The sequence below is a fragment of the Alosa alosa genome, chromosome 19 (assembly GCF_017589495.1).
Source record: "Alosa alosa isolate M-15738 ecotype Scorff River chromosome 19, AALO_Geno_1.1, whole genome shotgun sequence".
In the NCBI taxonomy this organism is placed as follows: Eukaryota; Metazoa; Chordata; class Actinopteri; order Clupeiformes; family Clupeidae; genus Alosa; species Alosa alosa.
In genome coordinates, this window is record NC_063207.1 from 25911791 (window position 1) to 25939662 (window position 27872).

The following is a 27872-nucleotide window of genomic DNA, read 5'->3' on the forward strand; positions in this document are numbered from 1 at the left end:
GGGACAAACCTCAGAATTTATTTTTCTTTCTCTCTTTTTCTTACCCAGGCGTCCCTGTAAAATTACTTTTCCAGGTGACAGCAATGAGCACCAAAAGAAGTTTTAAAGGTATTACCAAGGCAGGTCAGTTTCTCTTTTCTTGCAGTACGCTATTCAAAGATAAAAAAATATGTTACCGTGCAGACTGACTGTTATCTCAATATGATCTCTCACTATGCCACAGGTTGCCCTTAAATTTGGGTTGCACCTTCAGGCACATATTTCAAATTGAGGGGAGAGCGTTACAAAGCTCACGAGTGCCTCGATATTGAATACTACTACCATGAAAGTGGCAAAACTTTCTCGTTAGTACCTGCAACCACAGCAACACTAGCTCCACCTACTGGTCCTAAAAGAGTAGTGCAGAGCAGAGAAAAGGCCACATCCGAGACATCAACTGAGTCTAATGTAGTGATTATCTACTTTTGTTCGACATTTGCCACAGAACATGAAAACACTGTTAAACATTTCCTATTAATAATTCCAGAAAAAGCTACAGGGAATCCACTTCATCTGAATGTGTAGGCTATTCTGCAGTCTTAACACCGAAGATGGAGCGAGTTCAGCTATACAGCCAGGGTTCTCTCTCTCTCTCTGTGTTTGACAGAACACACAAGAAAGCCTTCCCACACAGTTTTGTAACTCTGAAATGATGGCTAATCAAGCCCATTTAAAAGTCTTGACCTTAAGTGTGGGTTGGTTAAATGTGTGCGTGTGGGCAGCCGCGCCTGGCTCCTCATTTGCACCGTGTTCTGGCACATATTTTTCACATGTGTATTTATAGCTGTACAAGAGTCTGTGTAGAGCCACTGAGGTAAAGAGAATATACAATTCATGTCTGAGGCTATACTAGGTTGGTCTGCAATTGTATAATGCCATGTGTGCATAGATTATACAGTATGTTGCATAAATAGTATGGTATTGTTGGTTATGGAAACATACAGAAGAAAAAGTCTACCACTGTCTCGTTTGGTGGAACTCACACATCTTAATAGAAACTATAACAAATGCATCAGTTCTATGAGGAAGTACCTTTGAAAAAAAGTTTTATGGACAAACACACAGACCAGGGATTCAAGCATTTTTTCTTTTTAAAACAATGATATTACATACAAATCTCTTTTTTCTCTCATAAATTATCACATAAGACATCGTTACAAATGAAATAGAAATACAGAGGTACAGTACAGTTACATACAATGAGGTGACAACATCACTTCATAGGAACGCTTCTGAGAAAAACGTAAGGCACCGACCAAATCGGTGGGTAGAGGCAATTTGTTCAAAGGAAAATATAAGGACATACAGTATATAAATCAATATACATAACAATAAGCAATAAGCAACCAAAATGAGGCTGACCAATTAAGCAGTGCATATAACAGATACATAAAAAATGTTGCACATGTTGAAAAATAGTAGTGGGAACACACCTTGTGAAAGGATATTTATACTGTATATATATATGTATATAGAGAGATTTTTGTCTTTGAAAGTGTTATGGTGAGTAGTGAGTATTGTGCTGTCTGAAAGAGCAACCCTGGGCTTCCTAACATATTTCTGGTGTAATGCTGGTGTTGGTAAATTCCTGTTGTTCTTCACCCAGGCACTTACAGATGAGTCAGTGGCCTCTCTTTGGTAACAAAAACGTGTTGTGAATTAAAGGACTCCGCTCGTCTTAGCTTCAGTAGTGGGCTAGGCTAAAACAGAGATTGAACTCGGGAGGTGACTCGGGGGTCCTCTGCCTGTGCTGGTGTTAATGAGCCTGGCCTCGTTGAGCAGTGGGGCCACACTCCGCCACACTCCTCAGCACTTGGCAGCAAGTTCACGTCTATCGCAAAACCCTTATCCAGTAGCAGGTCTTTTGACTTGTGTCAGTTTGACAGGAATGATTTAAAAGCTACCAGCAGAGAACTCCGAATGACATTTCTCACAAAGCAACGCTGGCCCTGTTCGGTGGTGGCAGAAAAATCTGTAAAGGGGGGCGCAAATGGCCAGCTAAACCCAGCAATTACTCACGCAGAACACTCTCGACTCTCAACAACCTTGTCTGGCATGTCAGTCTCGTGTAACAGCCTGATTATGCTCTGGATTTGTGAAAGGGATGGCAACATAGTGAATGCTGCTGTGCTTAAAGGTTGTGGAGATACATACATTTTTACATCCACCATGACAGTATCAAGTGGCTCAGCCTATTTAAAAGCCGTGTTTTAACTCTGTTAACTGTAGATAGTAGGAGCTCGTAAAAGTGCCTAGAGACATTCGTTGTCAATAGCGTACATGGGGTGAGGTACTGACACCCCATTCTCCATGCACAATTCTGAGGGGACATGTTAGGGGTTGAGCAGACCATGTGGAGGAGGCTAAAGGCTGATGGCTATTTAACACTTTGCTCCTCTCCCCTCCTGCTTGATTGAGAGCAGTATGAGAGAAGCCGTAATCCTGTAGTGAAGGGCTTGGCTTTGATCACACCCAGACTTGGCACTAACTCCTCACAGCAACAGATTCCCACGCAGCCTTGCAAACTCTGACGCCTCTGCACACAGAACTCCCTGAGCCCCCAGAGAGAGAGGGGGGGCAGAGAAATATAGAGAGAAGACAGGAAGAAGGAGAGTGGGGAGATAGATAGAGAGACGGGGCAGGGGAGGGGGAGGGGGGATTCTATTTCTCTCGTTAGGGCAATGTTTGCATACTCTAGCTGACTTTCTTTCACAAGGTGCATTTCACTGTACTGTGCTGTAGGGATGTGCTTCTTTTTTTGCAGTCACAAAAGATACCAGTTCAAAAGGCTGACTCCATATAATGTAGTTTTTCCCTTTTTAACTTTCTTTTTGTCCAAGAGAGAACACTAGACGCGCATTATTACCATAACAGATGCTGACATCAGCACAGCCTAAGAACAACAGCACACATAGTCACAACACCTCCCATATATTTAAATTGGTCTAGCCCATATTTCATGTTTTGGGTCAATTTCCTAGTACCTTGTGGCTTATCGTTTTTGTGTTTTTATACCACAATGTTTTTTTAATCAATTACATAACTGAGAAAGACAAGTACGAAAAAGAGAACAGACTGAACTGAGGTCTACAAAACCATACCGCTCACAGAGCTTTGCAACGAGAAACTGTTCCTTAATCCCATTATTAATACAAAAATAGATAGGAAAAATCTATATAAGCGTATACAGTATGTAACAATAGATAAGTGAGAAGTTAACTTTTGTTCAAAAAGAATCAATAGAACCATTTAAGTTGTAAGATCACACAGAGATCATGACACATGACAGATTAGAAAAGCAACCACCAGCAAGCAGGCCACTTTTAGTTCACCTGTCACTAATATTGTCCCTGGGCTGCACAGCTCAGGGGGACTGACACCCTGCTTGACATCTTCTGACACAAGCCCACCACAACATTTCTCATTATATTCAGACGGTTCCTATTACATTTCTTTTATAATTCTGTGACAGCTTCCAAGGTTTTAGGTATAATAGGACTACAAAATGATGGGCATGCCATCATCCCCACTTGCAGCCGCCATTGTCATAACAAAGGTTGTTATCAGCTGTAAGTCAAAGCAAGCATTCATCTAGTCATGCTTTATATATGTCAGATTGGTACTTGAAATCATGTTATAATGCCTTCATATATCCAAGCATGTTTTAGCACAACAGCAAGCATAATCATTGGCATTATGAGTGGCTGTATGACGTCTGTGGTGTCGTGTAGCGATCTGATGTGTCATTGTTCCCCTGATGCTGCTCAGAGCTCTCTGAGGGAACAACTGCTGTGGCTAGTTTGAAGGTTAATAGTTTTTTTCTATTCAAAAAAGGTTAGATTATGAGAGAATGGCTGTGAAATTATTTCTTGTTTTCGGGACACAATGTAACGCTGACTAAGAAAACAAACCTTTAAACTTCATGCAACAATTAAAGAGGAGCGAATCACTCAAATCTGATTTGTAACAGTCTTGGGGTCAAGTTCATGAGACACGCCAAAATGGTAGATGTGCCAGCTTCTCAGAGAGAACTATGTGGGCTTTATGGCAGAACATGTCAAGTTACTAATTACATAACATTGCATTTGCAGCAGTTATTCACCATCACATCACACCAGCACTGTAGCTGAAACCTAACTACACAAAATAGGCTCTAGCTCCTATAAAATGATAGCGTCTGTTTTCACCATTTAGGCCAGACCAGAAATGAGCAAGGCTCCACTAAAAATCGCTGGACTCACTCCAAGGTTCACACACTGTTTAGTGTCTTGCCTCTCATTCATAAATGCAGACTCTAGCATTGGGCACTAGAGACATATGTCAAACATGTTTTGTTTATGTTTTTTCCCCCTTTTGTTTGTTTTCTTTTTTTCTGCTTGTGACTGTTCCACCTGCACACGGAGATGTGCTAAAGAGTGGGTGAGGACATGCAGGTCTGACCTTGAAGAAAGGGAAAAAAACACACACACTCTGGACTGCACACACAAGGGGATGGCAGCCGTGCTTAAAATAGATGTGTGCGGTGTGAAAAATGAAAGTGTAAGGCATGCAGAGAACATTCTAGGTGTGCCACCGTGGCACACAACACTGAGGATGAGCAGACAAACCAACTATAGTGGGAGAACGTAACTGATGTCATTTATAAGTGTCCCTTTCAGAAAATACAGCCTCTCCAAGGGAAATCAGGCGTTCTTTCTCGGGTAGAGGACGCCTTTTGGAGGGACACAATGGAAAATGGATGTGTCCTGCTTTAAACTTCAAACATAATTTGATTGGCCAGGAGTTGGAGTTTCTGTGAGTCATCCTGCACCACAAAAATCCCCACAAATCATTGTGTGGTCACAGAGTCCTCTGCAATCATCACAAAAATAGCCTTTTACAAGTCTTAGACCTGTTTCAAACGCTGGTGAGAACATTGGTCTGGCTTTATTACCAATGTTTAAAGTGGATAACTCAGCTTTGTACTGATGTAGCTTTGTCAGTTGTCTTCAATCATTTACTTGCATTTTCCATGTCATGTACATACGTATATTTTTTCATCTCATCTTTTTCAAATGACAGAGCAACACATGTCAAAAATCTAATTACATTACAGTTGTTTTGAGTGTCTTACATGTAATTAAAGATAGGTTCTTCTTAATTTCAGGATTAAGAATTATTGGAACAATTAGCCATATTGTTTAGAAAAAGTACTACAATTATGTGCCTATGTTTAAAATGAACATGTGGCTTTCTTGCCTGCTGTTCAGTTAAAAATTGATTTTAGAAACTGGGAGCACTGCTGGTGGAATAAAGAGAGGTTGGTGTCATGAAGGACAGGCAAGAACTCTCTGTACACTGACAAGTGCAAATATGATGCAAGTCTGTCCTTGTTTAGATTTGATAAAATTCTTTGACTGGGCTCCATGCGGAGAGAGTGACTTGGAGTTCCCACTGGGCTGGGATCTTATTTGCACAGACTAAAGCATGCTGGGTACGTCCCAACACCTGTCCCCTGCCTGCGACTCAAGACTCGAGAGCAAACTCAAACAACTGGCTGCTGCTAATCCCATGGACTTGAAATGACTCATCATCAGGAGCTCAAGCTGCCATCTTTTGCAACACGGTGCAGTCTGAAGGATGCCACACCAGTGACAAAGCTCTCAGGCCCCAGCTATATCAGCACATACTCAGTACAGTACTAGGACAAAAAAAGCACACTTTCTCGAAAAACCTGATACCTTGGCAGGGAGTACGCCATCCATATAACATTGGTTCAAATTCAGTTCAACAACAACAACAAAAGTATACATTTAACGAATGAAACTCAAACTCTCAGTTTGCCTCTCAGAACCCTTTTAGAAGCCTGAGCTTGACCTCATATCCCAGAATGCACGGTGGGACAGCTCTGTCTGTCCCTGGGCAGCTCTGAGGCTTGGCCGGGTTGGTCTGCATCACTTGTATCCTTCATACTTACAACCGTCCGTCCGTCCCTCTGTTTGTCTTTCCCCTACGACTCCAACAGACTGTGCCAGTGACAGACCTGCTGCCCTTTGGACTCCTTCATCTGTGTCCAGTGCGTGAGCTCTTCCTCGCCGGAGCTGTTGAGTCCCAGAGAGATCCAGCCGATCATCTCCTTGCGCTTGATGCTGCGCTTGTTGTACACGGACAGGATGAGCGTGACGTCCGAGAGCTGGAAGAGGGCCACTTGGAAGACAAACGTCTCCTTGTAGGTGGGGTTGGGCTGCCCACGGCAGATGGACGTCTTGCACTTGGACATCTCCTGGCCCATGGAGTTCAGCAAGGTCAATTTGACGAACGTGTCTGGGAGAGGGCAAGTGAGGGAGGTAAGAAAGAAGTCCATTAAATGAAAGTCAAAGAGAGCTTCACTGGCTAAATCCAACACCTACATAATCTGAGGTTAGATTGCTATAGAGGTTTGGAAAATTATGGTAAAGTGTATTGTAACTTTATCTCTTGGAAAAAATATGATCACCAAGATTGGTGATAGGAAAACCTCACTGAGTTTAGTGCTTATGTTTGTCCACAAGATATGCACATATTCCTTAGAAATCACTATTGTACTGAAAAAATATCATGTATATCAATAAATTAATTGACATTTACGTTTTTGACATGTTTGACTATCAGACATTTGTGTAAATTGTATTTTAAATCGTGTGCAAAATGCCTGGTTGGTGTACAATGTAGTTTAATTAATTTCTTATTCATCATAATAAATTGAGATTGAAATATCACATCTGCATGAAAACGTTCAGCATATCTGTCTCTCTTCAGTCTTTTCATTTTCATTCACTCCAACAAACACTCTCTGACCAGACGCTGTAACTCAGCTCAAATGGCAGGAAACTACCTTGCATTCTCCAACGCCTCAGTGAATGCGCAATCCATCGCCGTGACTCCTTTTTGTTTTCGTCTGGGCCTACAAATGTATTTTATGATAATGCAGTCTATTTTCAAAATGTCAGAGTGTGTCAGGGATATGTCAAGGGGCTTTCATAGTGTTGAGAGCCAGATGCTTTCAGAGGCGTATCTGCATGCCTTGAATAAAGTCTCGTTTCACTCTCCTCTCTCACATAAAGAGACCAGCTGAAACACGCTTGATTTTCATTCACTCGCCAGTGAATAAAAACTGACAGTGGCGCTGTCAGTGCCTAAAGTGGCCGGCGGTAGTAGAACTCTTCCTCCGCCATTGTTTTTGAATAAACCAGAGTTGAGAGTGCCAATTAATGAGCATGCAAGAGTGGCAGGCTGAATGCAGATGGGGCCAGAAGGATGCTGAAAGCCAGTTCTTGTTTCCTGCCTCAGTTATGTCGTCACACATCTGACGGCAACATCAGTTACTGACATGATGAGAAATTAACTCTAATTATCTACTGGATTGTTGTGCATACATATATATTAGGATTTTTTCTTTTTTTAAATTGTAAAACTGCAAATATATTGACAGAAAGAATTCAGAGCCACATATTTTATGTGCATACCTTGTTTTGTTTTTATCATCATGTTTTATTACATACCAGTAGCTCCGACAGTCAAACAGAAAACACTGACCACGCAACACTTTTATAGTATAATATAAATTTCGATATAAATCAAATTCTAAAAGCGCTGAGATTACATCACCAGACACAGTGACCCCCTGGTATCCACAACACAAGGAAATAAGCCACGTCCTGTAACTAGCCAGCACACTTTGCAAACTAGTGCAGACTGGCTAGTCTACTGAACTGAACCAAAACAAATGACACATGCTACACAAAGACAAGCGATTTCCCCACATTTCCCAGGCAACATCAAAAATGCAAAGCAGCGAGGGGTCTACAAGGAGGCAAGGCGTGTGGGAAATGCAGTGGTAACACACTGATATGGCACACACTAATGTGCATACACAGTATAGCATACACGGTAGCACACAGAAACAAGTGGAAAGCTTTACTCATGGATGGCCTATTTGGGAAAAAGCCCTCCGGCTATTATCTACTTAGCCACTCTAAGGGCTATCGCTAACATAACCATCCATGAGGGAAACTTTACCAATCTACTCCCACTGACAGTGTGAATAATGACAGGAAGAGATGATAACAGAAACACAGTGAGAGAGAGAGAGAGAGAAAGAGAGATAGATAGAAGAGAGAGAGAGAGAGTGTGTGTGTGTGATAAGTGTCCAACATTGATAGTTTGGATAGTAGCCAGCAGACACACTTGATCTGCAGAGCTGAGAGACTCACCTCTAATAATATAAACCTGTCCACCTATCAAGTGCTTTAGACAACAGAATAGTCCATCTGACAACAAGGGTTGGGAAGCAGTAAGAGAAACAATGGACCAAGATGTCAGTAACAGGGTGAAAAGTTCAGGGAAGAATATCAGAGCAGACAGCCAGACAAAACAATCAGAGGGGACAAAACAAAGAACAGCAACAAGGAGAGAGAAACCAGGTCAATGACATCACACAAGGCTTCAGAGTGCGTTTTTTGTCAAGATGACTTCTTGAAGCTCTCAAGTATGTTCTTTCTCCTCACAAGGCAGGGCAGCAGAGGTGATTGTGGGTAAAAACAGAGGGGAAAGTTTGCAGCATGTTGGTTGTGTTTTAATAGGATGTAATGATCTCAGTCTGTACAGCACTTGCCTGAATGACACAGTGGCTCAGAAGTCAAGTCTCATCATGCACATTCAATATTGTGTCTGTAGCACACCACGTGAAAACACCACATGGCGGACCAAACAGTAACCATGACATGGTTATTTATATCAATATGAATAAGCAAGAGCCACTTGAATGGATGTGCTTGCTCACGTAATGGAATTTTATATCTTAATGTTAGGGTTCAGATGTTGGTTCTGACTGTTAACATCCACTTAGTTCCATCCACTATCCATCCACCATTATTCAAGATGATTACATGTTGCAGTCATGTAATTTTCACCCGAATCATAGACTTCTGTGATGACCTCATCACATGCAGTATATTTGGTGCCAAATAGTCCACAAAACTGTTTAACAGTGGGGTGGAAATACTTCCACCTCTTACCCAATCTTTTTTTTTTTAAATCTTAGTTGAGTTGACATTAATCAAAATGTAGAGTTTTAGTGGAGCTGTCAAACTAGACTAAACTAGACTGAAAGTTATCTAACTACAATGAAGGAACAGCTTGCACAGCTGTGAGTCGGAACTGACAAGAAACTGCTTTAGCGTACTTACTGGGTGGCTTGTTGGCAGCCAGATTCTTGAAGTGGCTGCCTTTGATGATCTCCACGGAAAGACGGCCAGTGGTGGCATTGTAAACGAGACCCACCAGGATCTCTGGCGAGGAGCCCTGGCCCGCCGACTGGAATGAAGATGCACTCTCGCTGGACATCTCGGAGATGCTGACCTGGGACTCGCTGCCCTGGAAACCAAACACAGGAGGCAAACACACAGGCAGCATATGTAGGTCATCATCAGTGGTTTAATTTTCAATATTTAACAGACCTCCGCTTGAGAATTCATTTAAAGGGACACCAGGCAACGTTTTCGTGTTAATTAATCATCTTCGTAAGTCGGTTTATGGTTAAATGACTCATTACAGGGCGAATGAAGACTCTCTCGCCCGCCCCTACTGCCTGTAGGAAGAATATCCCGCTTGCAAGTTCAGTGTATCCTACCCGCCGACCGAAGCAGTTTCAGTTTCCATCCTGCATCCACAGCACAGAGGGAGGCTAACTAAACGCTTAGCGATTGTTGCAAACATGTGTATAATGGCAGAGCAGCGAAAAAACCCTTTGACGGAAGCATAAAAGAAAAGGAAAAGAGCTTCAGACCGAGCGAGGGGGAGTTTCGTAGAGAAAAAGCATCAGGCTTGCCTGGTGTCCCTTTAAGTATTTATCACAAAGGCTTCTGGCCTATTTGTGACAGGCTAGAGAAAACATAAACATAAACAATCTGTCAGTATAAGTGATTGATTGGGACCTCAAATCGCTGGATTTCTCCTTTAAAACATTGGTAGAATTGCATAGTTCTAAAGAACTAGGTAAAAGGGACTAAAAGTATCCTTCTTATCCTCCTTATAATCAAAGTTTTACAGGCATAATAAAGTTGCCAGAATTGCCTTTCAGTGAGATGATGTGTTTGAAATCTGTTTTCTCCTGGGATCTCATGGGATTGTAACTCACTGGTATAGTGGGACAGGGATCCAGTATGACAGGCACGGACATCTTGCCCTGCAGGTGGAGTTTGGTGAGGTAGAACACCTTCTCGCCCAGCACCTTCTCCTTCTTCATGCGGCGGATGCTGTACAGGCGGAAACGCACGGCGTAGTTGCCGATCATCTCCGTCTCGACATGGCTGAAGCGGAACGTCTCAGTGAACACCGGGCACGGCCCCTTCTGGATGCCCGTCTTGGCCCGCTGCTTCTTGGTGGGCAGCAGCACCAGGTGCACCTGCCAGGAGATGTTGCCCGTGCGCTTGAGGGGAGGGATGTCGGTGACGGACATGACGGTCACTGCGAGCCGCTGGTCCCCTGAGTCATAGTTGAACACCACATCCAGGGTGCCGTACTGGGCCACCGGGTCCGGTTCATAGCCTTTTGGGAGCTGGGCAGCTGACCCACGAGCTGACATGTCCTGAGGGTCAGATTTGCTCTAGTTAGGGGGGTGGGCATTGGGTTAAGCATGCGTATCACAGCATTCCCCTGGTGTCCCAGTTGGAACACGCTAACACAAATAGGACCTCAACTGTTTTTCTCTTCTGTCCCTCCTTGCACTATTGCACACACACACACACACGCGCACATAAAATGGGTAAAATTGCCACCGCACATTACAGTTGCATTACAGAGCTTGACATTTTTAAAGCTCGTGACCATATGGTTATACAGTGAAATGTCTTTTTAATAACTTTTTATGCCACTCCTGTGGCTCCTTTACCAAGCAACAGGAGACTAATGTACTCTTGGTGGTGGCACCAGAGAAAAGGGAGAAAGAAACAGGGAAAATATCACCCAGCTACAGTGCAATATGCTGCATAAATAAACTTTCCCTCTCTGATTTTAATGGCATTTTCGCCTGTTTGAGCACGGTTACCATGGTTTCTGCCACAATGAACTTGATGCACACAGCCTCCCTGCATTTACTTGCACTCGTTTGGCATTGCTTACAATCACAATGATGATGTTCCAGAATGGAATAAAACAACAGTGGTTTACCTTTTTACAACACACAGTGACAAAATATGATGAAAATGAATCAACAAGGGTCAAGCTAAATTCCTAAATTCCTTTGCCGTGCACATATTTGTGTAGTGAAACATGATTTCCTATCATTTCCACTCACTGCTCGTTACACATGAGAAGCCCTCAGTTGTGTGGCTGTAAGGAGGACTTGAGGAAAGCTGCTTAACCTTCTGTGCTGTGATGACTACTGAAGCTGCCAGAGAGTACTAATCCATAATGTAGCAGGTTAGTGAATGCAGCAAAACACTGAATTATTTAATCAAAGTGAACTCGTTGACATGAAACATGTTCAGAGACATGCATAAAAAGGGAAACACACAAAGTCCTGGTGCCGTGGCACGAAAGGATCTCACTTGCAGCGGCCACAGCTGTACCGTGCCCTTGACCAATATGGCAGCTATTCAATACTGATTATATCTTGTATCAGACAAGTGCAGCAGTATGTAATTCTTTCTGATAAACTATAAATGGAGCAATGCATGCCAATATCTGTTGACTGAAACACAGTACGTATTAGAAGAGACATGACTCATGATGTCAGAGTCAAGACCTGCATGCATCATTAAGTTAATCAGTATGGTATACGCATATGTGATCATATCAGGACTCTCATAGTTAATGCTATATGATCCTTATATGCAAAACAATACCACCCCTTAATGATATAATTGATGAAGATGTGCGTTTGTGCCAGCTCATCTGGGGCGTAGCTGGTTCTTGCGGCCTCACCTCGGGGCTGAGCACGGCCGTGCTATCGCTGGGCACGTCTTCCTCGTAGCCCTTGTTGAGGTAGCTCTCCGTCTCCTGAGCGCCACTACCCTCGCTTGGGCACTTGCCGTAGGAGTGGCGCGGGCTGTCGCTGCCGTGGGACAGCTCGCACTTGGTGTCGCCCAGGTCGGAGGGCGTGCAGGACATGCGCGGCGAGCCGTCCTCGTCCTGATAGGGCGGCGGCTGGAGCTCGTCCAGTGGAGGCGTGCGTCTCATCCGCTGGATGCAGTTTGCTGTGAGGACAAACGGGGAGGAGAGAGATTAGTATCTCATTGGAGAAAGTGTACAGCACCATGGGTTAAATGTATAATGGTGACTGTGTGATGAGTAGTCATAAAAGCCCTGTATCAGAATTTGGCAGGTGGGCTTTAGTTTAAAACTTCTAAAGCAATCCAACACCTTGTGATAGTATACTTCAAAGAAGGTGTGGTTATTAAATTTGAAAATAGGATACAGCTCTTGTAAGCCCATGGGTATAGCCTTGTCAGTAATGGATTTCATCCTGATCCTGATTTCATTTGCCACCAGACATGTGGCGTCATAAAAAACAAAGTCCAATACCTGTCTGACCCCAAGAGACAGGGATAACATATTGGTGTGATATTCAATAATGTACCATGAGTAATGCTATGTGCTGCACACACAGATCACAAGGACAATATTTCACGTGGTGACAATCCAGCAGATCCACCACAAGTGCTACTCTGAAGTCAGTGAGGACTGAGAAAAGCTACTGCGTATGGGAAGCCTGAAATTAATCACAAAGGCTGAAATACGAATAGAAATCCTTGACTACCATGCCTTACTGTGTCATACGTAATAAGGCTACTGTGACCCAAGAGGCTGTCAAAGCATGCTGTTGTGTCAACCACTCTGAGTTATTGTCTGTAATGACCCTTACTGTCACTCTCTAACTGACGTAACTCGCGTAGATCTCACAAATACACACAAAGCATGCAGTCTGTTCGGTCTGCACCGTTTCTGTACCCTTGAGTATACGGCTTGTTTTGTCAACAAGTCTCAATTTTGAACCAATTTATTTGACAATAAATCTAGTGCAGCGATTCTTCTGGACAATTTGATGGCAAAATGTCTCATTTGTCAGGAGTGATAATGTATTGAAACCGAAGCAAAACTCAAGAGAAAGACAATTTTCTCAGTCTCAATGGATTCTTTTTTGTGAGAGACTAAATAAGGCAACCACTCTCACAATGGTACTCCTAAAAGTTCATGTTAGGACTCTCATTCAAACATGGAGCTCGACCTGCTTAAATAAAACATCAGTGATACGAGCTGTAAAAAATTAACTAGTGTACATTTAAACCATCCTTATATGATTTTTTCAGTATCCCCCCCTCTAAATGATTCAGCTGCCCCCTAGCCATCACTAAAGATAGTCCTTAAATAAGCTCCCAAAATAGACTTTCAAGTGTAAGTGCAGTCATTTTCATATGGCTCTGGCCTAAATACCACCAGTTTGGATGGTCGTTCCCATCCACAATTCTCCCCATCAACAATGCTCCGCCATGTCGGAGAGATGACCCAACACGCCTCCTGGCATCAGCGAGTACACATGCGAACTGCATTAAGCACGGGTGGTGGAGTGTCACACGCACACACGCACGCACACACACACACACACACACACACACACACGCACACACACACACACACACACACACATATGCTGCAAGGGAACAGTGGAATGTGGCGGTGGCCACAGGAATCTGCTGCCGATCAGGACGGGAGGCACATTAGGTGACCTCATCCCCACGATTATCGTCTGATCCCCATTAGCACAACCCCACTGGGATTCAGACCAGCACTCATAAACAGGGCCGGCCTCAATGGCTCACAGAGCACTGGCAATAAAAAGCCCCAGCGACAGCAATACTCTGTTTTTATACAGAGCGAGACGTTGTTCTTAATGTCCGCTCTTTCGAGGCCTCCACACTGAGGGTACAATAGCATGAGTAGCAACAACTTGAAGAACTGCACAGCATTCACCACCTTGGCCCTGCCATAAAAGGATTCATTCAAAACACTCCAGTTCTGTGACAAGACATTCAAAACCTACCTCCTTGAATAGGTTTATATGTTTTAGTCCATGATTTACAATAGTGATTCGTGTTGTCCTTGACCTGAGATTGTGGAGTTCAAAGTCAGCACAGGAGGGGTGATGGTGAATTCTGCCCTTGCAGTATGCTCTCAAACTCAGCGCTTGCACAAGTGCAGCCTCAACTTGATACACCACACTTTTTACCCACATGTAATGACTAAAATGGAGATCTGTGTGGGAAAGGCTTCTTGACGCAAATTTGACTGACACGCGAGGGTAGGATCTGATCAAAAGCGAGACGCCATTTTTGAACCCCGGGCTGTTGTGATCCGAGCCGGGAGCTAGCGCCTCGTTGGCAGGGCCCGCTAATTGGGACTGTCACCGTCGCCCCGTCCCTTGCTGTCACACCGGCTCAGCCTCTCGCTGCCTAACGAGGGGAGGATGACAGGATGAACCCTCCCTCCCCTCCGACAGAGGCATTAATGTTTGACGCCACACTTAAGGAGGGCTTCTTCTCATCATTGGCCTCCATATGACACTGTGAGTCGGGCGCGGGAGGAGGTGGGGGGGACCTGCTGGGAGATTTGGGAGGTGCTGCTCGTCCGACGCAATGCTAGTCAGCACTTAAGGGCTGGCAGGGAAAATTACAATACTGCTGTGCAGTATGAACATGAATGACATCTTGACTGCCTCCCATGGCAGTGCACTACAGCCGTGTAACCTTGAGACCTTCTGGTAAAATATTAGTGATAGGTCCTATCTCATGACCTGGTGCTGCAACAACATGAATGACGACTGTATGTGATCCGAGTCTGTGATCTCTCAGTCCTGTCAGCATACAGAACTAAACAGGGAGACGCATAGCAAAGATCTCGCTGCTAACTCCAACAGCACACCTGGGCTCCATAGGAGAGGAGTGGAGGTTGAAGGAGAGCTGTCTGTGAATGTAAACAGAGGCAGACCAGACAAGTCTTTCATCAACCTGTCAACACGGATGTCATCTGTGGCAGGATGCTGTTTGTACTCTGGCTTGTCAAAGGACTTGAGACACTTTGGTGGAAGAAACCACTAGTAACTTACAACAACAAAAACTTTCTGGATCAAAGCAAGACAGAAAATAAACACAAATACTGATGCATCTGAAGCCCTGGAGATGCATCAAATCGGGACGGCTGGTCAGTTCTTTTCCCACGACAAGGCGAAGCTTCTTTGGGGTCCAGTGGCTGCCCTGCTCTTTGTTTCAGGCTGGTCGAAACCTCACGTCTCCTGAGTGCTCGTGATGACGCTGAGCCCAGCCTTGGCCTCCCAGCATCTGCAGCAGTCTCCTCATGTATAATACACATGTCCTCCGGCTAAAGCCCTCCAGCTCTCTCTGTTTCTCAACCACTCTCTCTCTCACAAACACACTCTCTCTTGCACTCTCTCCCTCTCTCTCTTGCACTTTCTCTCTCTCACACTCTCTCTTGCACTCTCTCTGTCTGTATCTCTCTTTCTTGCACTCTCTCTGTCTGTCTCTCTTTCTCTCTCTCTCACTCACACACACACACACACACACACACACACACACACACACACACACACACACACACACACAGAGAGAAAAAGGAAGCATGTGGCAACAAGGCATCACTCTCCCTCTCCCTCCCTTCTCCACTTCCTCTGAATCCCCCTCTCATTCACCCATCCCTCATCTCTTTGACAGCCCCTTAGTGCAGTTGGAGAGACAGGCAGTGAATTTATCTCATCTTTTCTGACAGGTTCGCGTGGATAAAGACTCCTGCCTCTCTCTGCTGCCTGCCTGCCTGCCTGCCTATAGCTGGCTGGCTGTCTGGCCCGGGCATACAGCAAGAGGATCATTTCTTTTCTCCTGTTCTTCTGTTCCCACCTGAGACGCACATCCAGCATTTTTCTATAATTCCTTTTTCCCCCTCCTCCCCCTCCATTCACAAATTTACATTTTGAAACAGCCTGAATTGTTTCACATTCAAATGCAGTGCGGTGTGTAGCCCCCCCCCTTTTAATCCACACCCTGTCTCATCCTGGCACTGTCCAGACCTGCTTGCTAACCTGATGTCTAGGTTTGGGATGGAGGGGAGGTAAAAAAAAAAAAAGAAACCTGCAGGAAAATGGCCGCCCAAGCATGACTTTGGCGTCTTCTTCGCTTTCTCCCCTCAGTCAAAGAGAACATGGCTGCCAAAGCATCTCCGGTGACGCGGGGGCAAAAGAACACCGCAGCCCTGCTCTAGCCCTGCTCTCGCTCTGCTCTCTCTCCAGCCCCTCCTTCTCCATCCACACCCCAGCAGCAGCACCAGCACCACCCCAGCCCCGCACCCTGCAGCTCTGCCGGCTGGCTCTGACATGAGGAGCCTGGGCAGGGTGCCCGGACCACCACTCTCTCCAGGGGCGGGAGCTGGCCCCGACCACCTCGGGGCTGTCAGGGAGAAATGGAAACCAGCTTTTGTTTTGCACTGTGTGTTTTGCAGGGGGACACAGTGCTCCCTTCCAGATTCGCTCCACTTTGCACAATGGAAAAACAGAGTGAGTGTGTGTGTGTGTGTGTGTGTGTGTGTGTGTGTGTGTGTGTGTGTGTGTGTGTGTGTGTGTGTGTGTGTGTGTGTTTCTCAGAAGAGGCATTAAGGGGGAGAGGGGGAGAAAAAAATATAAATATATGAAAGAAGGTCAGGCCTGTCATGATCTCCCTCTGATGTTCAGTATCAGGTATTCAGTCATGGCTGTATCTGGGTGCCTCATGAAATTAAGATCTGCTCCTCTGCCAGATCAATGCAAAAGCTTTTTTACCCTTTTCCTTTTTTTTTGGCTAAACTGAGACCAGACTGTACTTGAAACACATCCGGCTGCGTAGCCACAATTTTCAGCTTGGCTTGTTTCATAGAAGGAGTGAAAGGCTCATAAAAGGGACCGGAGTACAAGCCCAGCACACCTGGCACATATAATCCAGCATGAACAAAGAGCAGTCATCTCTACTTGGTTATGAAGCCCTGCTGACTTATGTGGTGCCAATGTTCAAATCAAAGAAATGTGGACGCAGAAAGGTATTTAGATGCTACTAATGCTATTTACCTTATTTATAAATTGGTTCAAGAACAGAGGGTCATTGTCATCTAAACATGCCCGCTAAGGTCTGTTCAATCTGTATTTTGTGTCTAACTGCCAAAGCCATTACACAGATAAACTCATTCATGACTGCATGTGATCCTAATTGGGCCGTTAATAAACATCAGTACCTGATTAATGGGCTCCTGTCATGTCCCATCCATCAAACGCCACACCCACTCATCTGTCACTCCGGCATGTTATTGTGAAGAACACATAGTGCATTAATCAAGCACCAGTACACAGTAATGTAACACACGTCTCAGGCCCAGAAAAGCCATGTGTGGAGCAGCGCTACAGAACTACAGCGCATAAATCAAGACATATTCTCCAGTTAGAGCTCGCACTTTTGGAAAGACCCAGGTGTCCCCCTAGTGGCAGCATATAGTATTTAGATACAAGGTATTTACAAGGTATTTTCTAGACAGTCCGTTTCTTTAACATTACTTGCTTCATAACAACCACAAATCCATTACTCTCAGTCAAAATAGTAAATTTATATATTGATTTGGTAAGATGCTATCTAACTTATAATTTATTTATGATTTTCTACTGGTGTTATTTTGGTCTGTCTATACCGTAAGACCAGATGTCTACTTTATTTGGTTCTGACAAACATTCTCTTAGTGCAGACCTGTCTCGGATTAGTATGGGGTCATATTCAGTTTACTCATGCCATACCCAATCACCAGTTTCTAGAACACATGCGCTGCAGGGATTTGAATGATCACAGGGTGGCTGGCTGCATTTTTGATTTATCTCATAAAATTAATTCTCCTCGAGAATCCTATCTAAACAACACGTGTGGCACCTCTGAGAATACTTTTACACTTTCATAAAAGCAGCAGCTTCAAAGTGAATGTGACAGACTGCACAGGATTAGTGTGATTTGGCCGGGGGCACAGGGAAGCTCAATTGCAGAACTGAACAGCTTGTGGAGGCATCTTTAAACACAGGGAAAGGAGGCTCTCTGTAGGAGACACAATCCAGCCCGTCAGGAGGGGAAGGTGAGCTGGTGTTATGACTGGAGAAGCAGCGGGTGTAGATTTCAAGGCTAAAGAGAAATGGAGGATCTGTGTCTTTCCAAAAATACATATAGCATCTCTCCTCAGTAAATGAGGATGTATTGACTGATCCTTTTTTCCTACAATGCAAACATTTCTCCTGATTGCATTTGGGACGTTTGAAACAGTTTGGTGTAAATCAACTTATCTTCTTATTGCATGTTCTTTTGAAAGGCTGTCCTGAGTGGTCACTAAAGACTTCACAGTTGTGACCCAGATTAAAAAAAATTATGTTATAGGGTCTGTAAAGATATAGAGTAAAAGGAAACTATTCTGCTCAGATGTAATGATGGTATACTATTAAAAAGGTAAACACTGTTCTTAGCATTGGCTATATATAGGTGCATGGTGGGAAAAGCGAGACCCTCAAGGGGCATGACACAGTTTGTAAACAAACTCCAGTCAGACATAACACAGTGTGAAGTAAACAAGTGTTTTTTTTTATCTTTCCACAAATATAAAGACAGCTCATTATCTATGAAACAAACCAATGAACTATTTTTATTTATTCTACCGATTCTTCATCCTCTACTGAAGTTTCACACTCTGACCCTTTGGAGGAAGGGTTGACCACTGAATCCTCCCTCCATTAACTCTGCATTAGAAAACTCACCGTCCTCGGCCGAGGCCTCGCTGCTATAGCCATCGTACTCGGCGGCCAGGGGGCTGTACTTCTGACGCGTCTCCCAGCCATAGCCCTTCGGGTGGCGGGCATCAACTGCACCCCCACACAGCCCCTGGGAGCGACTCACGGCCTCCTGGTACTTCCCAATCACCTCGTCCTCGCTGTCTGACGATGAGCCATGGAAGTCCCCATCTGCAAAGCTCTTATCTGGGAGCAACACACAGGGATGGGAAGAGAGGATACAGAAATCAGTGAGACACTTAGTCACAGTTATCCTATTCAGGCCAAATGCAGCCACACTTGGGTTTGTTTGTTTTTTCTAATATGACAATGGTAAGAAATTAGATGGAAAAGTACAGTTGATGACCTATAGTCTGCAAACTAAAACTGGACACAAGAAGAAGAAAACCTGACCAACTGCACTTCAATCTGTTCACCACTAGGGTTCAGCAGAGTTCCTTCTAGACATGAGACTGACTCTCAAAGTTTTCCAGCTGATTAACGAAGTGAGCAGACACACACAGAAAGCCCAGATTACAACACCTAATTTACTGTTGACTCTACTGTACTTTCTCTGAGCAATCATTATATCAGTATAGAAATTGTTTGTATATTTTTATTGAACAGATGTTTTTTTACATAAATAACACGTTTGTTGCTGGTTCTAGATGGCTTCTTAGGTGTTTTATCTGATGCATACAACTCCAAATTAAGCAGCACAGAAAATAAAAAATGACCCAATAAAATCAGAAGTGCTCCGCAAACAAGGCACTGGCTAAGGCAGAGAGCACACCACACCTGCATACATTTTCATGACGGATTAGAGACACTCTGTCTGCCATCCTAGGGCCCCTCCAGAAGTGTACATATTGTGAACACATTGTCCACCAGAAACCTAAGCCCCTGTTTATCTGTGGCGTGGGCAGAGCTTATCGGTCACCCAAGAGCGACAGATGAAAAGCCCAGGAGTTTTTTTTAAATACTTTTTTCCCTCATCACAGAGTAGCTTTTTCTAGGCCCTTTGTGGGAGACTTTGCGAGGGAGTTGAGCATTGGTACACGGGCAGGTCTAGGCAAATTTAATTCACATCCTGGTCATTTGTTTCAGTCAGCACCAGTATATAGTCTTCACACACTATGCCCCATGAATGAACATTAATCACTGACTTCTGCTATGCTAGATACAGTATGCCAGATAATGCTAAGCCATGCCAAACAATGTCTCTCTGTATACATCAGATACAGCAGGAAAGGTTGACAGGAGCGTGCATTGGCACAGTGGGTGAGATCCTGCATGCTAATCTCTCAGCTGGAAGTGAAGGGAATAGACATGCAGCCGGTTGAGAAGACCAGAGCGGAGATGACAGATTCAGGGTGGAAGTCAGAGCAGATTAGGCCAGTTGACAGACACTGGCAAGACAAGAGAAGCAGATCACAGAGCAGTCGGGCACTCAGTCCCTCACCTGGTCCCCTGGCACTGCCTCGTTTTGGCCTACCCTTGGAGCTGGATGAGAGGCGTTTGATGATCTTCTCCTGGGTCTTCTTCATTTTAGCCAAGTCCTCTTCTTTCTTGGGCCTACCTGTTTTCAAATCTTCTTGGGAAAGTGAACTCTTGTTGACAACTGATGATGCTTGAGGTGTCCGGAAGCTTTTGTTATCGTCTGAGTGGTTTATTTCTTCAGAGCTGGTCTTTCCTGCCATTTGTGAAACACTGTCCTTCTCTTTGAGACCATCAGGAGTTTGGGACAGGTCACTCCCCGTAGAGAAAGTCTCTGTGGACAGGTCCGTGCCTGTCCCATAGTCTGTGGTGTAAGCCTCAGCGTTGCGGCTGGACTGGCTCAACGAAGTCTTGCTGTTGAATGAGGCCTTCTGCCTCAGCTGGCCTTGCATGGAGCCTCCCTCCTGGGCTGATACCACTGTGTGTGGGTGGGGCTCTAGGGAGGCCTCCAGGGCAGCCGCTTGCTTCGCTGCAGCCTCTTTCTCAGCCGCCTCCATCTTCCACAGCCTCTCCTGCTCCTTGACCTGCACCTTGTGGATGACGGTGTTGACCTGCTCAGCTAGCTCACCACTGACGCTGTAAGTGACATCGCCGATGGCAAAGGCCAGGTCGTCCACCTTCTCCGAGACGGAGTCCAAGATGGAGGAGATGGAGGGTAAGCTCTGCTGCAGGCTCTTGAGGAAGGCCATGATGACTTGGGGGAAGGCCTTAACTCCGCCTGGCGGGAGGACTCCCTGGATCAGATGTACAGTATGATGGACTTTGAAAGAAACTCTCCTGAATCAAATGGGAGATTGTCTTGATGGATTCCCATTCAGTACACACATGGGTCTATGTGGGAAAAAGACAGCCAGCTAGGAGTTTAACAAGTAAATGCACTTGCCAAGCTCAGCAAGGTCCTTTCAATTCAAAGGTGTCACAAGGATGGATAAAAAATAAGTACAATCTTACGCAAATCCTTTACTTCCCATACACAAGTTAGCATGCCAAAGAGGCCTACGCCATCAAATCCCATCCCGGAAGAACTGTACACCTACACCATCAAATCCCATCTCAGAAGAACTGTCTGCTTTGATAAAAGACCTACACCATCAAATCCCATCTCAGAAGAACTGTGTGCTTTGATAAAATCCATATACATTTACCAAAAGGTTATCACAGGCAGATCTCCATTAGCACACTTTAATGAAGGACACTGACATATCTAATCACTACTTTTGGACAGTGTGTTCTCTATTTTAGTCCCTGTCTCTCAATATAAGCCCTAGTCCCAGTCATTCATCCCCGCTTGGGGAAGGGGAGTCTCGCTGGACAGTGTCCAAAAAAGCACTGGGTCTCATCTACATGCAGACGGGAGCCAGGAAATTAATCACCGTGGGATTCCCCAGAGTCACTGGCCACTGCAGCCTATGCTCTAAGACCTGGTTGGACACACGGATTAAAGTTGAGTGGTCGGTCACCAGTTGTGCGACGACATGTTGAAAAGCTGGATGCTAGCACTGATGCTCCTGGGAAGAATTTGAGTACTTTTCACCAAGTATAAATCATGAAGTGTCTTGAGTCAAACGCTGTTTTCTGACAGAGTGAGATACAGAGGGACAGCTGAGAGGCTCAGAAGTCTGTGACACTTGCTTAGGCTTAACACTTTATCTTAACACACAAACTTAACACTTAATCTGTGCCAATGCAGTCGCTTGAACACATTTATAATGCCGCAGTGGTGAGGGACAATCCGCCCTGTTTTTCCAGATCGGCTCCTCTATGGCACAGCCCAACGACTGCACTGCACTGGATAGTGGCCCACTCCTGACTAATGCTATGCAAATCCAGCGCAGACATTTGGAAAACTCTGAATTATACACAAGATACCATCTGTGTTTCCTGACACTATCATATTTATAGCACCAATTGTGTGCTTCACAATGTCGAGGCAATCACTATGTATTCTCTACTGATTTGTTAGTTCTCCTGCACTGTGGTGTGTTCAATACAACAATCAATACAACATGCTCCATATGAAAACTAAACACTGTGGAACAATACTGACTGACTGTGCCCTGCATACAAGCTGTCAACTCCACATACATAAAGACAGAGAATCCATATGTTTACTTGGGAGAGAAATTGAAAGGTTAGCTCCTCTTTTGTGGCCTGTTTTTGTATTGAAATGACACCAACCCTGTTTCTAAACTCACATTGTTTTTATATGATTATAAGGACCTATGGCAGTGGACTGGATAAAAGCACTCTCATTTACGTGACAGTTCTCAGCATACCTGTGTTTAATTCTTATTACTAGTAAGAATTCTTTGCCTACTACTAGAAAACCCAAAAGATTAAAAACATGTTTCATATGGCAATGTATTCTGAACTGAAATATCTTAACATTTTTGCATGATGGCATGTTGCGCACAGCGTTGGTTTTGCATGTCCAGAAGGAAAACACAGTTACGTCTACCTACAGTTCACAATGAGCTTGTGAAAATGTGCTCCAGTGGCTGAGAGCGGTCTCAAGTGTTCACCCAGAGGTGTTACATGAGCCGTCATGATTCATTATTGACCATATCGGTTTGCCCTGGTGTCTGACCCCTGTGATCAATCACAGAAGTTCAGCTCACCCTTAGCTTTGCTTTGCTTAGTTATGGATAGATTGATAGAGACAGGGACACAGTCCCTCTTGTACTTCAGAACCTTTTCTTTGGCAACTAAAGCTAACTAGGGTTTTACACTGGCCAAACAGATAAAGCTACACACTACTAGCGTGTCAATGAGCATTTCACTGATTTCTTTACAGAAGTGCAAGATTTAATCTTTTAAAATACAGCTGCAATGCATGACAGATTTAATTGGACAGAGTGATAAGCCTATAGAACTGTGCTAGTAGGTATTTGTGTACGTGTCTGAGTGAGTGAGTGAGTGAGTGTGTGTATGCATGTGTGTGTGTATGTGTGTGTGTGTGTAGGCATGTGTGTGCCTGTCTATCATTGCCAAAAGTCTAGGACAAGCACGCCCCGGCAGCTAATTTGATACCCTTTGGAGAATGCTGATTACAGCTCGATTACATCGCGTCTGAGACGCTGGCAGGCATTAGGTGGCCTTATCCCATTCTGGGCCATCACTGAGAACAAGCCTTCAGCCAACCATAGCTGGCTCTGATTTCAAGTGACAAGTCAGACTTTCAGTTAAGAACAAAACAACAACAGACAGATAGACAGAAAATGAAACAAACTGCCAAAAACCCTGAAGTAAATTCAACTGACAGTTTCTGAGGAAGAAGAATGTCCATGGCTTGTGATATCTTTGGGACACATATCAAAGAAAAATACACATATAGTGGGAGAATCTGTATTATTGTGGTCAGCTTCATAGTCCACCTGGGATGAACTTAAATGTTTGGCCTTAGTCACATATAATTACACATGTCTTTCATGACATGCTCACCTTGCAATTCCTTGCTTTTCTTGTAGTCATCAAGGCACGGCAGAGGCCCAGCAGTCTCCAAGGACAGCTTGTTGTTGAGGTATAAAAAGAGCAGGATCATGAGGACGATGAAGACCCCGATGGCCGTCAGGAACCCCAGAGCTTCAGGAGACACTGCACAGACAAGGACAACGCAATGAGGAACTGAAATGGCCTCAGCAACATGTATTACAGCATCCATTGAAAAAACCTTGAAGCAACAGTATGCAGAAATTTGGCACTTTTTGAAGTAGGCAACTAGTGTGGTTCTCATTAGTAGCCATGGGCTACTACCAGGCTGAGACCTTATGTGCACTACATAGAGCTCTATTCTGGGACTTAACACCCTGTTACTCTAAGTACCGACTGCACTATTGCTTGGGTTGGCACAGTTTTTGCATATCTTTGAGGTAGTTAATTGCACACAATGTTGATGTCAGCACGTCAACACATGAGAACAGCATGTGGACTTTGTTGTAGACTCAGCGTCACTTGTTAAGATGAAATGCAGCCATCTATGATTAATGTGTTCTTACACATGAGGTGTTCCTGATGACTGACTGCCATTCGTAATGAGTAGGGCTGTCAATCGATTAAAAAAAATTAATCTAATTAATTACATACTCTGTGATTAATTAATCGCATATATAATATTTGCTGTGAAAGTATTTTAAATATTTAAATTCAAATGAATCATTGAATAATCAGCATTAATGACATTAAAGTTCAAAAACTCTTTTATTATTATTTTAATAATGGCTATAATAATCTATGATATGACCTAATATGCTGAGGAAATTCATTCAAAAGTGCTTCGGGAAGAAGTTTTTTTTCATATACAAGGTATTTCAGGCCACAGATATAACCTAGGGGACACAATGAAAATAAATGAACACTCCCCTCAATGTCTATTTCTTTGCATTGATGTGCGACTTTAGAGTTGATGATATGCAAATTCCTTGCTGCAGACATTGCAGAGGACTTTATTTTAAAGGGACACCAGGCAACGTTTTCGTGTTAATTAATCATCTTCGTAAGTCTCTCGCTCTCTCGCCCGCCCCTACTGCCTGTAGGAAGAATATCCCACTTGCAAGTTCGGTGTATCCTACCCGCCGACCGAAGCAGGATCAGTTTACCGCACAGAGGCAGGCTAACGAAACGCTAGAGATTGTTGCAAACCTGTGTATAATGGCAGAGCCGGCGAAGAAGCAGCGAAAACCCTTGACGGAAGACGCAAAGAAAAGGAAAAGAGCTTCAGACCGAGCGAGGGGGAGTTTCGTAGAGAAAAAGCATCAGGCTTGCCTGGTGTCCCTTTAATCAACACCATCAGGCCGTTTTTTAAAAGTAAATGTTCCAATCAATGATCCAGACATTTTCTTCTCCCTCCTCCTTTTTACAGTCTAATGGTTACTGACTAGGGAAGGTCATACGGAATCAATTAATCTGCGTTATTTTTTTTAATCAGTTATTTTTTCTCAAATTAATTAATCGAAATTAATCAGTTATTTTGACAGCCCTAGAAATGAGTCAAACTGTCACACCAAGAGACTAACAGCACAGGCTCCTCTGGCCCTACACAGGGTGTTGGGGTGTCAACACTCTTGCCAGTCTGAGGTCACGTCATGGCTATGTACTGTCTGAATGACTGAGCAATTAAAAACAAGATGGCGACTTTTAATCAACACACTGTTGATGCTATGATTCAGCAATACTACATATGCTTCTAAGGAACTCAAAGCAGTATAAGAATTGTTTACTATTGGTGTTGATTAGTTAGCCGTTCACTAATGACTTTTATGAGAATAAAAATTCCACAGCCATCCAACACTTCTAATGAGAAAACTATGAAATCATAATTCTCAGTCTACTGAATAGATTAGAAAATCATGTTCATCACATACTTTCCAGGTCACACCAATTTATTCATCCCTTTCCAAAGTGTGCATCCAAGTATCTGTTCCAGTTGCAAAGCCATGCATGACTTGGACGCACTGTGCCACTGGCTCTGATTCAAAGACTGAACGCAATTTGGTCTTAGATTACAAAGTCAGAGCAGCAGTACGTTTCACTGGAGATTGAAATGGACAAACACAGACAGAGCTGCCACTCATTGCTAAAGAACACCAGCTCCTTAATGGAAAAACAGAGTTTCATTCTCTTGTCTCAGAGAATCAGACTCTGTGGAGCTTGTCAATACATTTGTTTTGTTGATTGCTCCAAAAGAGCAATACACTCTTGAAGTGCTGTAATTTAGTTAAGCATCAGTACCTTCCGGAACTGAGAGGAGGAAGTCTTGTGTTTGCACGCAGTGAGTGCGCTTTGAAGAATAAATAAAATAATTGATATGCGATGTGCGTTTGTTTTTTTGTGATGAAAATGAATGGGAAAGCTCTATTGTTTTCAGTTTGTTTGTACACAAGTGTGGTCTTTGAAAGACCTTCAATTTCATATTCTTGGTACTATTTCATGCTTTTCAGTGTATTCCGTGCTAGGGCCCTAGAAGATGATGGCTTATTCATTTAGTTATCTACATCCACTTGCAATTCTACGTTTCTACTGTAAACATGATAGTTTATTAACATATTATTTCTAAATGGGAAATTGAAATAAGGCAGATATTCATGAACCTTGAGAGGAAAAAGGCAGGAAAAGTTTCTGCTCACTAACCTGGCAGTATAGAACTATTGGAACAGAACAGACCAACAGGTGAGGAATGTGAGAGAGATGAACACAATGCAAGGCAGCAGGCAAAGAGAGGTTCTGCCAAGCAGGAGGAGAAGGGTTAATGGGGAAAGATAGAAAGGTCACCCCTCAAAAAACGATGCAGTGGTTGCCATGGCGGCTGTGTGCGCAGCACCCGGGTGTCGAGTTGCTACAGGTGTCTCTGATTAGCGGCAAGGCTGTGTTGTCTCCGCTATATATGTGGCTGGATTTAAACAGCAGGAGAGGCTTGAGAATGGGATGCCAGTCCCTGCCACAGCCAGGCTGACTCACAGGGCATTTTGTGTCTGTTTTGTGTACGGCTGAACAACATGCTCCTATTTTGAGATGTGCCTAATCGCAGATTTGATACAAATATGAAATTATAAAAATGTGAGAAATTGCCAAGCCAAATGATTATCAACCTCCTATAAATAGCACATGGCAGTTGGTATTTTAGTCAGAAAATAAGCTACTTTCAAGCTCAAAGGTTTTGTTCAACTGAAACCAAAATGAAATTTTGCCTTTCTCAAATCTCACGATTCTTAGATTGTGGACTTTCTCAAGTCCATAGTCTGAGGTGTCTACCTGATACCTATCTTTGGACTGACTTAAGGGTCAATCTCTTGATTGGCCACTTGTAGACAGATCCTGTTTTTCTGTCCGACATTCAGCCGGATTAACTAAATCTCAAGAGTCGTTCAATCAGGCCTTTCGTTGACATCCGCCCAGCAATGTGTCAAGCGCTCTGATTTCTGCTAAGATATCATTTAGTTTTATAGAACATTGCACATTTTGTGTTGTCTGTGTCAAAGTTGGTGTCTTTACGATATATTACTGAGAAGCAATCAACTTCTGATGATGTTATAATGTCCTACATGTGCTGAACTACAAATGTGAGGTAGATCTTCTCAATCAATATGGCTCAGAAAGACCTCTGAAGACAACAAACCCATGTCTGTTGATGCCCTTGTTGTCATCCCTCACCCCCGCACTAGATGGTCAGCTCATTCAATCAGGCAGCCAGAGATGCCTTTCATCTGCTAATGAGTACCTGCAGCACATCAGACTGACCCAACGAAGCCATGCAAAACTAAATGGGCATTAGAGTGAAATGTCACATGTTAGTGGCTTTAGACCGGTGGATAGGGTCCATATTTGTGCATCATAAAGTGGGGATGAATTAAAAGGAGGAATTATTGCAGGTCATTTCTAGTAGATCATCAGTTCACTTATGTAACATTCTATCCATTCAAATCTGATGGCAGTGGATCAGGGAGATATGACAATTTAATGTTGTTTTAGTCCATTTCAATATTGCCAATCCCATTAT

At 43.8% G+C, this 27872-nt stretch overlaps 1 protein-coding gene across 7 annotated transcripts in view; it reads right to left on the reverse strand.

Annotated features, from left to right (window-relative positions):
- Positions 1–1112: 1112 nt before the first annotated feature.
- syt14a (synaptotagmin XIVa) overlaps positions 1113–27872 on the reverse strand; it is a 51586-nt gene continuing 24826 nt past the window's right edge. For 2 of the 7 annotated variants that reach the window (XM_048228068.1, XM_048228064.1), the window contains exons 3-10: positions 23822–23974; positions 18872–19090; positions 11983–12254; positions 10196–10645; positions 9246–9432; positions 8271–8348; positions 6893–6961; positions 1113–6342 (exon numbers count right to left, since the gene is read on the reverse strand). In XM_048228068.1, coding sequence (XP_048084025.1) covers positions 6029–6342; positions 6893–6961; positions 8271–8348; positions 9246–9432; positions 10196–10645; positions 11983–12254; positions 18872–19090; positions 23822–23921 — 1689 coding nt within the window. In that variant the 5' untranslated portion in view covers positions 23922–23974 and the 3' untranslated portion in view covers positions 1113–6028. Of the gene's footprint in view, positions 6343–6892; positions 6962–8270; positions 8557–9245; positions 9433–10195; positions 10646–11982; positions 12255–18871; positions 19091–23821; positions 23975–27872 lie in introns of those variants that run through there. The other 5 variants (XM_048228065.1, XM_048228067.1, XM_048228066.1 and 2 more) reach the window with 5 other exon arrangements.